Raw genomic sequence first — 16,920 nt, forward strand, 5'->3', positions numbered from 1 at the left:
TTATGTCTTTAGGAAACCCATCTGACTGCAGCACATTTAAGAAGTGCGGAAAGTTTGTAAGAAACTTTTGTATTGTTATTTGGTATTTGTTATGTGGTAGCAAATTATGTTGACTATCAAAGAAATAGACCTAATGTAGGAATGCACACATATAGGATGTAGGATATTGCAACAGATACGCTCAGGCCAATCCAAACTTTTCTCATCTGTTGTTCCTCGTTGGTGGAACACACTGCCAGTTCCACAGGGCAGGGTCATCCCTCTCCATTTTCAAAAAACTCCTGAAAGACCCAGCTCTATAGAGAACATCTACTTTCATAGCACCACTTACAACAAGTCTTGCTGATCCTAGCACTTACCACCCATCTTGAACTGACACTCAACTGTTTAAAAACAGCCCTCACTGATGCACTTATTCTTACTGTACTCTACCGTTTAAATTGTCCTAAAATTGTTGAGAGAATTGCTTTAAAACTTAACTGTTACCATGTTGTTAGTCGCTTTGGTTAAAAATGCGTCAGCCAAATGTAATGTAATGTAATGTAATAATGGTGTAGGCCTATCTGATTAAGACCCAAAGAGTGGTTGAAACGTACTTATTAAATAACACTGGGAGCAAAGAAGACTATCTTCACTTTTATCCCTTTGCAACTGTCAAAGAAATCCCATAAACACAGGAAGCCTAGGGTATCCTACATCAGATGGCCTAAAGATTAGGCTTTTCTGCATAGCATTAAGTGATTTGCATGCAGTAATTTGAACACTGACCTTGATCGAGCCTACTTTGGCTATTTAAAGGTAATTTATTGCCAAAACATCACACAATATAAATGAGCTATAACAAACAATAAAGGACTTAATCACACACAAACTACTATTTTACTGACTACAAAAATAATAATTATGTAGAAAGTTTAGAAGTTTAAAACCCAGAATAGACTAAAAGTGCACCAAATCCAACACAAATGACTCAATACACTTGGAGGAGGCCTGCGTCCTTTCTTTTCCAGATATTTTAGGATTTGGATATAGTTTCAGTATCGAGTATCAAGATATTTATGGCAGGTATTGTATCGAAGTCATAATTTTGGTATCGTGACAACACTATGACAGAGCCATTCTGTTTTCTAGATGTCGAGGATCGGAGGCTCTACCACCAACAAGTGATGCTGCTCAATGGCATATTAGAAGAGCACATTATCAAGCTCTAGTATGGAGGCAAGCACACATACCAAATCCAGTGTTACTAGAAGTAAAATGTTTTTTGTCGGTTGTTGCTGACGGTAGATGCAGTTCTGCATTAGGCTTATTCCCGCTATCTAAGTTCATATGTACTGTAGGATATATTCTGAGTTGAAGGTTATCTGTGCAATTTGTTATTGTGATGAAATGCATTAAACACCACGAGTGACTCACTATGTAAGCAATAAAAATATGGTTGTGTTTTGATTAGAATTTCCGAGTTTATTACATGTTAACTGTAATCATGTTATGGTTATGGTTATGGATTTAGCAGACGCCTTTGTCCAAAGTGACACATAAATACAACACAACGTAATAATATTTAAAATTGAACAGGGAACAGATTAGAATGTAGGTCAAATATAATAAGGAGAATAGTTATAATACACAATAATATCAATTCAATCAATAGCCTGATAAAAAGCAATAGAAAAAAAGAGGAAAGGCAATAATAAAACAATAATGTCCATTCAATCAATAATATAAAAACAATGACATGCTAAGACTACATTAAGGAGAATATCAATAAAAACAATAATGTCAAATTAATTAACAGCCCAATTAAAATAAAACAACATTATGCAAACCATACCACATAAGCGCTTAAACAACTAAGTATATGTTGAATAGGAATGTCTTTAGACCCCTCTTAAACGACCCAAAACTACTACAGGAACGGAGAGCACTGGGCAATTCATTCCACCAACATGGAACCACTGAAGAAAAGAGTCTGGAATTAGACCCAGTTTTCATGACTGGTCGACACAACAGACACTCACCAGAAGACCGCAGTGGGCGGTTGGGGATGTAAGGCTTGATTATTGAATTAAAATAACTAGGAGCAGATCCAGTTAGTGTCCTATAGGCCAAAGTGAGAGATTAAATTTAATTCTGGCTACTATAGGGAGCCAATAGAGAGTAACTAGGAGAGGAGTTACATGTGTCCTCTTTGGCTGATTGAAGACCAGGCGTGCTCCAGCATTCTGAATCAGCTGTAATGATCTTGTTACACAAGCGGGTAAGCCAGCTAATAGTGAATTACAATAGTCCACCTTAGAGATGACCATGGTCTGAACAAGAAGTTGTGTGGAATCTTGTGTCAGATAACGTCTGATCTTCCTAATGTTGTAAAGCATAAACCGACATGATTTTACAATAGAAGCTATATGCTCAGAGAAGTTAAGTCGGTCATCAATTACAACGCCCAAGTTTCGTGCCGATCTAGTTGGGGTCAGTGAAGTTGAGTCAAGCTGGATGTTAATCTGTTGGGGAATAGCTGTTTTAGCTGGAAACACCAAAAACTCTGTTTTTGAGAGATTAAGCTGAAGGTGCCGATCTTTCATCCAGGCTGAAATATCCTTAAGGCATGCAGAAATCCGGTGGGAAACACTAGAGTCATCAGGTGGGAAAGACAGGTAAAGTTGAGTGTTGTCTGCATAACAGTGATAGTCAAATCCATGGGAGCGAATGGTATCACCTAAGGAAGTGGTGTAAATAGAGAAAAGCAAGGGTCCTAATACTGATCCCTGAGGCACACCTGTGGCAGGGCCGTAGTCACCATAGACAATGAGGGGGACGTGTCCCCCCCAATATTCAAATATGACCAAAATGTCCCCCCCAATATTTGGACATAGAAAAATAAATAAAGAATAAAGCGCTATACTAGGAAATCAAACGTATCTGAAATAATCAAACGTAAATAACGCACAAATTAGTGACCTATGGTTCCAGAGTAGCCTACACCCCTGAGTGGTTTGTCCTGGTGATTTTCCGTTTTTCGTTATTGGCGTGCGCTATCAAAAGCTTCCATTTACTGCATTTACTGCACCCTACTGTGGTGAGGTAGGGCTGTCAATTGGTAGGGCGGTACAATTTTCACAAAACTTCTTGGAAAGGTGTAGCGCAGGCTAAGGAAATCCCATACATGTTTGGACCCGATCAGACTGAAAGGGAACATTTTCCATATTGTAGCCTATTCTCGCAATGATAGCAAAAGTGAAACGTTTTATTTTAAATGATGAATTTGTGCAAGCCTGTGTTATTTCTTTCATGTCTTTCAACATAAATAATGCATTCATATGCTAGTAGTAATGCCAGAAATTACCGTGTATAGGCCTCTTAGAAATGATTGTTGCATCTTGCATATTTAGATGCACACTCAATCACGCATCCATGCAGGAAAAACGTGATCAAATGTGGCGACGTTTACAATACGTGATAGCCTGTTAATGTGAATCGCGGACAATAACTAAAGAAAGGAATTTGCACCTCCATTCACCTCCAAGTATACATTTTGAACACAAATGGAGTCACAGGTCCAGGGATGGACCAGTGAAGTTGCTTCTTCTCCACCCTTCTCTTTTCACAAAACTCACCGGGGCATCTGTGTCCAGGGGTTCATAATCCATGCCATGCCTATGTCCGTCAAAAGTTTGGGATAACCTAATTGACTGACCTAACTAACAACTTGTTTGTGATTTTTAATAATAGTTTTGCATGGTAAGAAATGTATCGAAATTCTGTTTGGGGGTCCCTCAGACCCCACCACAGATTTGGTCCCCCCCAATGTTGACATCATGACTACGGCCTTGACCTGTGGTGAGGTCATGAGACTTAGATACCTGTCCCTGCCAAGACACGTTGAAAGAACGCCCTTTAATGTTCCCATTAAATATGTTAATAAACTATAGTATGGCTTCTTTAATGCTCAAACATGTATTTAGAGAACACTTTTATTTGGTTTTAGTGATTACTTTTGAAATCAACCCAATTTAGGGAAAAATAAGCAAAAATAATAGCTATTTTATGTTAAAATGCTGATTATGCGGCTCAGAACTCAGAATTGAGCTTGGTAAACAAAATATTCAGAATCAGCACCCTTAAATTAGGTAAGAAGGGTGGTTTACCAACTTTTCCTCAAATTTGCCGTCAGAAGTTCTCTTCTGTGAAGTTGCTCTTCCTCTGGAGCTGGTAAGTCCCGCCCTTTCCGATATCCCCGCTGGACCTCTAGATTGAAAAATCGTTAATGCAAGCAGAGAATGTCTAATAAAGGGCTCTGATGCAAGTGAATTTGAGAAAATAATTATTTTCTGGTCCCGTTTGAATTTTGCCATGAATGTGAACATATGTTGTCTGTGAATTTTTAATATACATTTTCGTGTAAAGAATGCTACAATTGAGCGGGTAGAAGTTTGATGCGGTTAAACTTTGTGTGAGAGCACTTTGTGGACTAGATTCTACAACTTTCCGCTAGACGACAGGTCACTAGTTTCCCATAACAACCATCAGTTGGTCGAGATGTAGAGGGTTATTAAGATCGACTTTGAACACAGTGAACCATACAACTTTACAATCACACTGTATCATAGTGTTAATGTGTTGAGTGAAGCTAGACATGTTTCGAATATTTTTGTTACCATGTGTGAAAGCGGAGCATCTGCAACAAACTTCCCAGAACCTCAGCAGGCAGATGGAGACTCTGGATCAATTTTCAACCCCAACCTCCTTGATTTCCCATCACCACCCACACCCAATCACGTCCCCACCCAATCAAACTCCCCAGGCCACACAAACCCCCCTAATCTCCCATCCCTATCCCCACCCCTTCATCCCACCACCCACTCAAACTCCACAGGATCCCCTGAATACCCATCACCATCCCCACCCAAGCACATGATGTTCCCTGCAAGAATGGAGAGACTGCTACCAGTAGCCATGCAGAGTTTTACTAGCCCAAGATTATTAGCACCAAAGAAGCGAAGGGCACCTCCACCCCTAAGCCCTCCCCTCCCGTTTAGAAGGATCTCTTAAGCAGCAGCAACCTCTTAGTTCATTTTCTCAGCCGGCATATAGCAAGGAATGTGAAGTGGAAAATACAGATGGCAGCAGCAGGGGACAATTATATGATGACTGTATTGCATGATATTCTCAGGGTCCCTGCAATATAAATGGTACTGACAGTAGTTTTGAGAACATGCGGGACCCAGTAAGCCCATGACATTCTCTATTCCTGTATTGACAAGAAATAGAACACAAATGCATCGAGCTTATAGGGTAAACCAGTCCAATCTCCTACCCGCACCACATCAACCTCAGATTTCCCCATGGATCATATTTCCCCAACACTTAAACTAACAAAACTAGCACTCCTAAATATCAGATCTCTTTCAAACAAATCATTCTTAATTCATGATCTAATTTGCACACACAACCTTGATTTTTTACTTTTAACTGAGACATGGTTAGATCAAGCAAACAGTGCTGCTACTCTCATCGAATCAGCTCCCCAAACTTCAGTTTCTTGAGTGCTACCAGGGCAAATAAAAGAGGTGGGGGATAGCCACAATTTTCAAGACGTCTTTTCAGTGCAATCAGTCGTCATTCGGTGACTTTACTTCATTTGAATATCTGTGTGCATGCATTAAGTCTTCTCCTCAGATTTTATTACTGACAATTTACAGGCCTCCAAAACATTCAGCTAAAGTTTTTCTTGAAGAGCTAGGTGAACTGCTATCAGTTGTTTGCATAGAGTATGACTGTCTTATTATATCAGGGGATCTAAACTTGCATGTGGATAATCCTGAAAACAATTATGCCAAGGAATTCATTGCACTAATCGATACTTTCTCCCTAACACAGCATGTACAGGGGCCAACACACTCTCTCGGCCATACCCTCGACCTTGTTATCACAAAGGGTCTCGATGTCTCTACAGCTGTTAAAGACCTGGCCTTATCTGATCATTTTTGTGTTCTTTGATGTGTCTATGTCCCCACACACTCAAAACACAGCTATGATGGTAAAAAGGAGAATCATAAATGATCAGACAAGTGCTCTCTTTGAGCAAGCACTTTCACTAAAGCCAAGTCAACTGTCAGACTCTGAAGACTTATTTGATCACTTTAATGCAAAATGGCAAACATTATGGATGACATTGCTCCATTACAATTCAAGAAAGTTAAGGACAAACAGAAAGCACCATGGAGGCAAAATCCAGCAGTTAAACTTCTAAAAAGAGAGTGTAGGAAGACTGAAAGAAAATGGCATAAATACAAACTTCAGATCCACTATGAAATCCATAAAGAGATGCTCCGCATATAACTCTGAAATATGCAAAGCAAGACAGTCTTTCTTTTCTAACATTATCAATAGAAGTTCAAATAACACTCATATTCTATTTTCAACTGTTGATAAGTTAACAAATCCCCCCCCACAATTAGCGCCTGAACTTCTCTCAACTAATAAATGCAATGAGTTTTCATCTTTTTTTAAAGGTAAAATTGACAAAATCAGACTCAACATATCTGCTCAATTACAAATTCAACAACCTGAACTTCCAGCAACAAACAGAGGGAAACTAAACTTGATGTCAGAGTTCAGCTTGATAGACTACGAAACACTTGAAAAAACGGTACAGAATCTCAGCCCTTCCACATGTGTCTTAGACACTCTGCCTACCAATTTGTTCAAAACTGTTTTTCACCTCATAGTGGCGGATGTCCTTCAAATTGTAAATGTATCATTGCTGTCTGGCACTTTTCCTAAGTCACTGAAAACAGCTGTTGTAAAGCCACTTCTCAAGAAGAATAACCTGGATGCCTCCATGCTAAACAATTACAGGCCCATTTCCAATCTACCTTTTATTGGCAAAATGATTGAAAAAGTAGTCTTTAATCAATTAACCACCTTCCTAACATCAAATGGGTATTTTGATTACTTTCAGTCTGGTTTTCGGGCAAATCACAGCACTGAAACAGCTCTCATTAAAGTTTCCAATGACATAAGCCTCAACACAGATTCAGGTAAAACCTCAGTCCTAGTGCTACTGGACCTTAGTGCAGCATTTGACACTGTTGATCACAATATTTTACTACACAGACTAGAACACTGGGTTGGATTTGCAGGCATAGTTATCAGCTGGCTAAAATCATATCTACAAGAAAGGAGCTTCTTTGTTGCCATCGAAACTGTACCTCAACACCAACGTCCTTGACCTGTGGTGTTCCCCAGGGCCCGATCTTGGGGCCACTATTATTCAACCTCTATATGCTCCCACTTGGACAAATCATTCAAAATAATTTGATTTCTTATCATAGCTATGCAGATGACACACACATTTACTTAGCTCTATCACCAAACAACTATGGTCCTCTTGAATCTATGTGTCAGTGTATAGAACAAATCAACACCTGGATGTCTCAAAATTTTCTTCAGCTGAACAAAGAAAAAACTGAAGTAATTATATTTGGTAAAAATGAGGAAAGACTTAGGGTTGCCACTCTCCTTGACACAAAAGGGTTGAAGGCAAAGGATACTGTTAAAAATCTTGGTGTATTAATTGACAGTGATCTAAATTTCAACAGCCACATGAAAGCGATAACTAAATCAGCTTTTTACCACCTCAAAAATATTGTCAAACTCAGAGGGCTGATGTCAAAACATGACTTAGAAAAACTCATTCATGCATTTATCTCCAGCAGGGTTGATTACTGCAATGGACTGTTCATAGGCCTTCCTAAAAGACTATTAAACAGCTTCAGGTGAAACAAAATGCAGCAGCTAGGACTCTAACAAAAACTAAAAGAACTGACCACATTACTCCAATTCTTAAGTCCTTGCACTGGCTTCCAGTAAGTCACAGAATTGACTTTAAAGCACTATTGCTTGTTTATAAATCAGTAAATGGAGCAGGACCTAAATACTTGTCAGACATGCTTCAGCAGTACACACCTTCTCATCCCAGGTCCTCAGGTCCCATGGTGAAAATGACATTAAAACTTTCGGATGACATTAAAAGGTCCAACTGTAGCCAGTTTTAAATCTAGACTTAAGACCAAACTGTTCTCAGGCGGCTTTCTGCTAACTGTGCGAGTTACAAATTCTGAATCTGCCTCGATAATTATTCTACTTTGTCTTTTATTACTTTTTTTTTACTACTTTTGCCTTTGTTTTTGCTTACTAATTATTCTTCATTTTTAAATGATTTTACCTTGTGTTTTATGTTTTCTTTTTATTATGATCTTTACCTTTTAACTATTCTTTGACTATATTGCCCTTCTATGCTTTTATTTGTTATTATCGTTTGGTTTTGTTTATGTAAAGCACATTGAATGACCTCTGTGTATGAAATGTGCTATATAAATAAACTTGACTTGACTTGACTTGTTTATTCCTGCCGTTACAAAAACGAGCATCTCAGCTAATAGCGATTAGCTCACGTCACAGGCGACATTTAGTCTTTCTCGTGTCCAGTGACGCCACTTCCATTTGCCTCCATGGGACCTATCTTTCAAAAAATTTTGAACGCCAGTCTATGGCGAAAATAAATTATTTTCTGGTCCCGGTTGACTTGTGCCTTGAATTACCCATATGATGTTTGTCAATTTTAAAGAGAATTTTTCATGTAAAGACATTTGCAGTTTGTTTCGTAACTATTGAATTACAACATTGTGAAAGATCGTAATTCCCACGACTACAAACCCATCAGTCGCGCTAGTGACGTTAGCTCATTCACAGCCACACTAGATTGTACAAGCATACCAGCAACAGGTCTTAATTGGGCTTTCCTTGCCTATGAAAATACCATGAGTCAGAGGATTAAACACATCAGGTAAGTTGTATTCGTCCATAGACTGTACATTAGATACTGTTAAGTGATATTGCAGGCAGCAAGATGCAACCGTTAACTAGCATAACAGCTAATCTTATCGTTAATTACGTTGGTGACGTACATCGTTCGAGACGAGAGATGTAGTCCACTGAGCGGATTCGCACAAAACCAACATAACTTTTGAAGTCTATCGAACAACAGTACTTCCTTGACTTGAAAAATTATCTTTTAAATTCACACACATCATATGTAAAATTCGTGGTACAATTCAAACTGGACCAAAAAATAATTGTTATCTCTCCATTAACTCCCGTTCATATTTTTTTGAAAGATAGGTCCCTTGTAGCGGAAGTAAAACGGAAGTCACTGGGACACTCTATGTCTTTTCCACAACTGATAGCCGAAGAATCATAGCCTAGAAATCTAGACGCGCCCCTAGCGGCAGCAAATTACAAATTACATTACAACTACATTTTAATGTGGGTCTGGCTCGCCAGGCTAGAAGAATCATATAATATACTGTCAAACTCGTAACATGAAAAATTCTATTACAAATTCACAGACAACACATGTTAACATTCATGGCACAATTCAAACGGGACTAGAAAATAATTATTTTCTCACATTCACTTGCATTGACGATTTTTCAATCTAGAGGTCCACTGGGGGTTTAGCGGATGGGCGGGAATTTCGGGTTGAAATCACTGACTAATTGCAACAGTAGGGATGTTCACCAGCCCAGACGATGGCGGTAATGCACCGATTAGTTGGTCTCCCAACCACTATTCCTCTATTGAAGAACAAGACATGGTTTCACCTCTGACCCCCATGTAGGCTATCTACCGGGGACGTGGAGCAAACAAGTCAAGTTTACGTGGCAGCTATGTAACGTTATTTTATACTTCCCTTTGCTTAGTTTTCATTAGTTGGTCATTATAACGTTAGAATAGCGTGCCGAATCGAAGTGTTTTTGGTCGCAAGGTAACGTTAATGCCTTGCTACATAACGTTAGCTATCTATCCAACAAACAAACGTTAACGTTTGACGGACGGTCGCCAAAGGCTCCTCAATAAGTTTCGTTGACTGTCAGCTTCTTAGCCTTAACGCTACAATTTGGTCTTTAATATAGACCTGTTGGGTGATGCCTTGGTAAAATTAAGATGTTTACTCAAAGTCAAATTCAGTTTAGTATCAGCTAGCCCTAGCTAAATTGTTGACAGCCACCGAGTCTGTAAATTAGAAATACGCTAGAATAACTTCCAGTTAACGTTACGTTGCCTTTCCTCACCAATGGCACCTATGGGTATCCGGTTGTCCCCCCTTGGAGTGGCTGTGTTTTGCTTGTTAGGGCTTGGTGTGATCTATCACCTTTATGCAGGAGTGATCTCAAGCCGAATAAATTCCTTTAGACAGCAGAAAAATGTGGATTTACGCGACTTATTAGCTCTTTCTATCGAAGCTGCTGTCGAAGGTGGACGTGAAGTAAAAAAAATCCGTGAGGACAACACTCTAGAGGAGAGATCGAAGGGGAAAACTAAGGAGGGGGTCAGTGAAAAGCTGACGTTGGGAGATTTGAATTCTCACCGAAAGATGTTTTACCTCTTTAAAAACACCTATCCATTTCTGCAGGTAAGATCTGGCTCCACCCGTTGACTTCGTGCTCTTGTCCTTAAATCTCTGAAGGTGATGATTGCAAGCCACCTTTTTGAGCATTGTTGCTGTTGACAGTCACATAACCAGTAGGCTATTTCTCAATGACAGGAACGTCTTTCTGTGTATTTGCATGGGTGTTTGTATGTTCCTATCTATCTATCTATCTATCTATCTATCTAGTCGCATATCTGTGGAACCGTTCGTCGATTTCAAACTCGATAAGGCTTGAGTGCAGTGCCAAGTTCACGTTGTTTGAATAAGAAAGTATTATTCCTAGCCTGCCCCAACGTGGTAGGATGGGAGACAAACAGGTTCTTGTATGACTGGACCAAACTTAAGCTTGTAGACTAGCTTCTACTGGTGTGAAGGGAATGTTGGGAAGTTTGGTCCCGTCATACAGAGAACATAAAAAAATCTAGACCAGAGTAACTCAAAGATACTTCGGCTACTTAGTTGCTGTATAGTTATGCCTTTTCATTCCCGTCACTGAGGTAAAACAATTATTTTAACTCTTATCTAATGTATAGTAGGTACAACATTGGCAATTTGTTCCCTAAATGTCTATACATAGATTTCCATGTGTCTATTAGCTTATACTAGATTAGTATAGTTTGTACTACACTTAATGTCACTTTTTACAAATCCAGAGCCTCATAGAAAATCAATGAGCATGCTAAGCTTTTAATGGGTTTAGTCAGACTTGAGAACATGTTTGTCTTCTATTCTACAAAGTTTGGGCTGGCTATGAATAATACCTGTAAAACATTGCTTTTACATTTACATTGTTGTAAAATGAAGGGCTGAAAAATCTGAAGACAGATTTGAACAGAATTTATTTTACATGCTTTGGTTTTGGGACCAATTCATGATATAGTTTGAGCAAAATATAAGATGGTGCAGCAACAACCTTATCCGATTGACATGGGATGATCCCTACAGAATTCTCTAAACACAAACACAATGCAAAGAAAATGGTTGTTTACCAGAGCTAGAAATATTGACTGCAATAGTCTGCATCTATCCAATGCAGAGGGAGTCAATATTGAGCGAGTAGCTGAATATAAATATCTTGGCATGATCTGTATGTAATGGTAGGTTAAGGTTTAGGTATACAGATTATCAATCTGTAGCAATAGAGATTATTATCTTCACAATAATTGAGACAGGAGATTGGTTTCTTACAGAAACAAATCAATCTTTCCATTGTTCTGCAGAAAAAGGATTGTTATTCCCATGGTGGATTATGGTGATGTGATGTATTGGACCGCTGCTCCTTCACCCTGAAGGTCTTAGACACAATCTGCCATCAAATAACCGAGAATGAAAGAAAGTCTGAATGAATGATTTCTGAAATGACTTGATTAAGAGTTTATTATTCGACTGACTATGCTGGAGGTTGATTTTGGCTTGGGCTTCCCACATAGGTGAATTCAGAGGAGCATGACGAAGTAAAGGAAAACCCTGCCGTGTGGTCCCGTGAAATTCCAGAAGATGTCCTTCAGAAGGTCAAAGTAAGGGAGGTGGCTGCAGATAGGATCACTGTTTGGATTGATCCACTGGATGCCACACAGGAGTACACAGGTAGGAGTCTATTTGCAGATAGCAATATTTATGTCTACAGTAGGCTACAGCATCATTATCAGTTACATTGATAATGATGCAGCCAGTGAATATGTTTACAGGCACGCTAATCTTATCATGTTTTATTATTAATGGAACAATGTTGACATGGAAACAGTGTAACCCAATCATTCTAATCCTACATGATTACTGCCTATTAAAACATTAACTGCACTGGCTGACCATACTGTACGTAACTCCATTTCTTAACAACATCAATACAAAGGAACCTTGTGTTGCATTTTAAACTGATATTCTAAGACATGCGAGGGCTATCAATTCAATCACATTGTGAAGAATCTTACGTCTTTATCATCTGTAATTAACAACCGTAAACAGTAAAAAGTAAGGTTCAGTAGGTAAAAAGTCATCAAATCAATTGTATTCAAGAGACCACGTGTCACATACCTGAAGTAGAATAAACTAAGTTGATCCAGGCCACCTTGCCACAACATTGCGATTTCATCATATTCCTATAGACCCTTTCAAGAGAGTTCCATTATCAGCATCATAGTTGGCCCCACAAGACTTCCTTTTTAACATTCCATATGTTATCTTAATGCAGAGGAAGTAGATTGGGGCCCAAATAGAACGTTCAAGCATTGTTTTTGTTTTTATTGTTGAAAGGGTCTATAATTCGCACACAAGTGTCACCCTGGAAATCCAGAGTTCTTGCGAGAGCACGATGGAATTGTCTCTGCGAGACACTCTGGCAATGGGCAATGATGCACGTTACTTTTACCCCTTGCATCCTGTGGAACCAATCAAATCGGCGTATCTGATATAGGCAGGCCAGAGGCGAGCTAAACTGATGACGACAGCGCTGCAACGTTGGAGGTCAGTTAACATTGATCGTAGTGTTATCCAATTGCGTCGAAGTCCGGAATCATTCAGAGTAAACATTAGTAGTGTTATCCAATTGCGTGCAGTGAGATTTTCAAATGCATGCTTGGTGCCGCCCCTCGAGTTGGGCCATTACAATGTTTGTGGCCAGACCCATAATCTTTCTAGATTACCAGGGTCTGGATTTTCCAGGCTACACAAGTGTGACAACAATAATGTGAATGCTTACTCAAGAAAAGTCAAAGTATGCAGTCAATCACACTAAGCCCATAATAATAGTTTGCCGTGACTAATGTGTTTACACTACCACACAGGTTGGGGTGGTGGGGGGCAGAGGAGGTGCAGTGTGTCCATCAGTGCAACTGTTTGTGGATAAAAACTGTTCCTTAGCCTACTGGTATGAATAAATCATAGGTCTACATGATTTTATAACAGGCCAAATACAAAACAAATGTTACAAATATCGCCTAGATATCTGTAAGCATTACAATCAGAGGATATATATAGGGCAGACAGACGCTCATGATTTCATGCTTTGTTTTTTCGCTGGATTTTTAGGACAGCCTATTATGGCAACTGATTGCATTCCAAGCTACAGTCAACTCTAGCAGGCATTGAATGACTGGAGACTTTGTGAATTTATAGATTGACATAATGTGCTGTCTCTGCTATTGCTGCTTTTGATCAGTTAGATTTTTTTGCAATCTCCTGTGGTGGGCTGGACATAGCATCGAAATGCCCGCCCAGACTCCCCTTTCCGCCTTGACCCATTCACACTGGTGCCGGAACGAAAAAACTCGGCAAAATGTCTAGTAGGGCTGTCACTTTACGTTCGAAAATCGATTGGACCAAACAACACAAGTTTCGAAAACTAAAATAGGGAATCGATTTTAACCAAATATAAAATAATTCCGAAGTGCAGAAAGCATTGCGAATGCTAAAAAGAAAATTACCACCAATTTTACGCACCGGGAACAGCTGTTTCAATCAGCTGCTATGCTGCTCGTGTTTTGCCAAAAAATGGAGGACAACGCGATCAACCTGTGCGACATGTAGAGAGACGAGTGATGGGCCCTAATAACTTGAGGAGTTCGATGTGGAAGTACTTCGGATTTTTGGTATATCAAACTATGGAGAAGAACAAAGCGGTAGGCTACGCAAACTGTGCAATCGAAGTTCTAATGAGGCTAAATTTGTTTGACATTTCTAATCGTAAACACAGACACAGCTAGGTTGAAGCCTGCAGTCATGTCACTGATGTAATGGCAGTCCACTTTCGGCTTACTGGTTTTCGAGAATGTTGCACTTCTGTTTGTCATTGTGCACCTAAACTTCTCGCCAATAAATCAGAAATATTGCTGGCTTGGCGCCTACAAAGCGCCCTTTACGTTGGTCCTGCAGTTGTTTGTGGATTGGCCTATATTTGGCGCTGAAAATGGAAACGTCTTTAGACATAAAAAATCGATTTTACAATCGATTCAATGAACACTTATGTCTCAAATATCACAAAAGTGACAGCCCTAATGTCTAGGGGGCTTGGTAGTAAATTTGGCGAGACACTTTGTCCCGCCGTTCCGCCTCGGTCTATGTGAAAGGGACAGTCGTTCCGCGATTCTGGTACATAAAATCGCGGCAATTTCGCCAGTGTGAAAGGGCCTAATGGGAGTCAATGAAGCTAGACGGCTAAATTTGTCTCTTTCACCTGATTGTCGTTGACAAATCTCAGATTTGACTGTAGTTTGTATAACTTCAACATGGGTTATAGGTCAAAAGTTGAATGAACGAGTACTTATGTCCTTTTGATTTCTTACAGGTTGGGTCGTTGTTGCACATAACACGCTAGCATTGTGCTAATGAATGACGTCATTGACACATTTGAAAGGCTTTTTAATTAAGTGACTTTAATAAATATTTTCCTCCCCTTTCGAATACAATACTCAAATTACTTGGAAAAAAAAAATGATATCCCGAGAAAAGTGGATTTTGAGGGGTACAGCTCCATAGACCCCCATGCATTCTGCACTCGTGGACGAGCGCCCTCATGTGGAACCACAGAAGGAACTGCAACCAGTTCAGAAACCGGAAGTTTTCCGAGAGTGGCAGTTCTCCCCTTATTAGACAGTCTCTGGCTATAGTGATGATGCGTTGTAGGGCCTTCCTGTTGTCCACGGTGCAGCCAGGATACCAAGTGGTGATGCAGTATGTGATGATGCACTCAATGGTACATCTGTAGAAGTTGATTAGCAGCTGTTTTGAGAGATCAGGCACCTTAGGAAGTACATTCTCTGGTGCCCCTTCTTTGCCATGGCTTTGGTGTTGGTAGACCATGTCAGGTCACAGCTAAGTTGTACCACAAGGTACTTAAATGCCTGAACCACCTCACCGTTGATGCTGATGGGACGGTGACAATCTTTTCTATGCCTCCTGAAGTCCCAGAATAATTTCTTTTGTTTTCCTAGAATTGAGAACCAGACTGTTGTTTTGGCTCCATTCCACTAGGTTTTCCACCTCCCTCCAGTAGGCCTCCTCGTCGTTGTTGTTTATATGTCCAATCACGATGGTGTCATCTGCAAACTTGATTATGATGTTGGAGTCATCAGTGGTTACAGTTTTGCGCGAAGAGGGAGAACAGTAGTGGGCTCAGAACACAACCCTGGGGGGCCCCAGTGCTCAGTGTTATGAAGGAGGAGAGGTGCTTACCCATGCACACTGTTTGTGGTCTGTTGGTCAGGATGTCTAGGACCCAGTTGCACAGATGAGAGTTGATTTCAAGGTTTTTGAGTTTGACAGCCAGGGTATTGGGGAGGTTGGAGTTGAAGGCAGACCTGTAGTCCACAAACAGCATGCGCACGTAGCTGTTCTGCTGTTCAAGATGTGACATTGCAGTGTGGAGGGCCAATGAAACAGCATCTTCGGTTGACCTGTATGCTCGGTAGGCAAACTGGTGTAGGTCCAAGAAAGAGGGGATTTTGATATCAACTGTGAATGTGAAAGATGGCGTACTCAACATTTTTGTGCGTACGCAAGCTTTGTAGCCCCCTGTTCTTTTTAAACTGTTCACAGATTATACACAATAACTAAAAAAAACACAGAAAATTCCTCAGGAATTCATAGAACATTTCTTGTAGCCCCCAAACATGTGGTAGTGTATATTCATACTCAACACGTTCCAGGAAGATTGATCGGTCTGGGATTGATTGATTTATTGAACAAACTGACCACTTTTGCTTCTCAACATTTTTGTCCATTTTCAGGACCTATAAAACACACTAATAGCATATTCAAAAAATCTGATCTTGATCAGGGCTTGTATGGTCTCTCTAAATTGTATGGTCTCTCTAAATCTCTAAACCTATTTATAAAACTGATAAAATCAACTTTTACCTAGAATAACTCAAGTGTCAGGCATGAATTGGCTTTCAGTGACCATGGTGATTGGTTGATGAGAGTCTACTTACTACTTGCACTACTTGCTGCAAAGAGTAAAGTAAGCAAGTAAAGTAAATCTAAAAGTATGTGTGTGTGTGTGTGTGTGTGTATGTGCATGTTAATGCATTTGTTTGTCAGTGAGTTGCCTGTGAGAAAGTCACTAAATAGGATGGTAACAAACCAGTAACTTTAAACCACCTGCTTTATAAATGAAAAACAAAAACGTACTGTACCAATGAAGCTGTCTATGTATTGACAATGGAAGCCAACTACAGTAGATAGATTGTATAAATTGCAGTGGTGAGTAGAATACCCAGACTTCGTTATAAAGCGTGTGCAGAGAGATAAACAGAGTCTAATGAGTGCAACACCCCGACCAGTAGGCACGGCTGAAGTGCCCTTGAGCAAGGCACCTAACCCCTCACTGCTCCCCGAGCGCCGCTGTTATTGCAGGCAGCTCACTGCGCCGGGATTAGTGTGTGCTTCACCTAAATGTGTGTTCACTGTGTGCGGAGTGTGTTTCA

The 16,920-nt window shown here is 39.9% G+C and overlaps 1 protein-coding gene across 1 annotated transcript in view; it reads left to right on the top strand.

Annotated features, from left to right (window-relative positions):
- The first annotated feature begins 9,636 nt into the window (after positions 1-9,636).
- bpnt2 (3'(2'), 5'-bisphosphate nucleotidase 2) overlaps positions 9,637-16,920 on the top strand; it is a 13,571-nt gene continuing 6,287 nt past the window's right edge. Inside the window, exons 1-2 of the mRNA XM_048259332.1 lie at positions 9,637-10,480; positions 11,929-12,085. Coding sequence (XP_048115289.1) covers positions 10,142-10,480; positions 11,929-12,085 — 496 coding nt within the window. The 5' untranslated portion in view covers positions 9,637-10,141. The remainder of the gene's footprint in view (positions 10,481-11,928; positions 12,086-16,920) is intronic.

The sequence above is a fragment of the Alosa alosa genome, chromosome 1, assembly GCF_017589495.1.
Source record: "Alosa alosa isolate M-15738 ecotype Scorff River chromosome 1, AALO_Geno_1.1, whole genome shotgun sequence".
In the NCBI taxonomy this organism is placed as follows: domain Eukaryota; kingdom Metazoa; phylum Chordata; class Actinopteri; order Clupeiformes; family Clupeidae; genus Alosa; species Alosa alosa.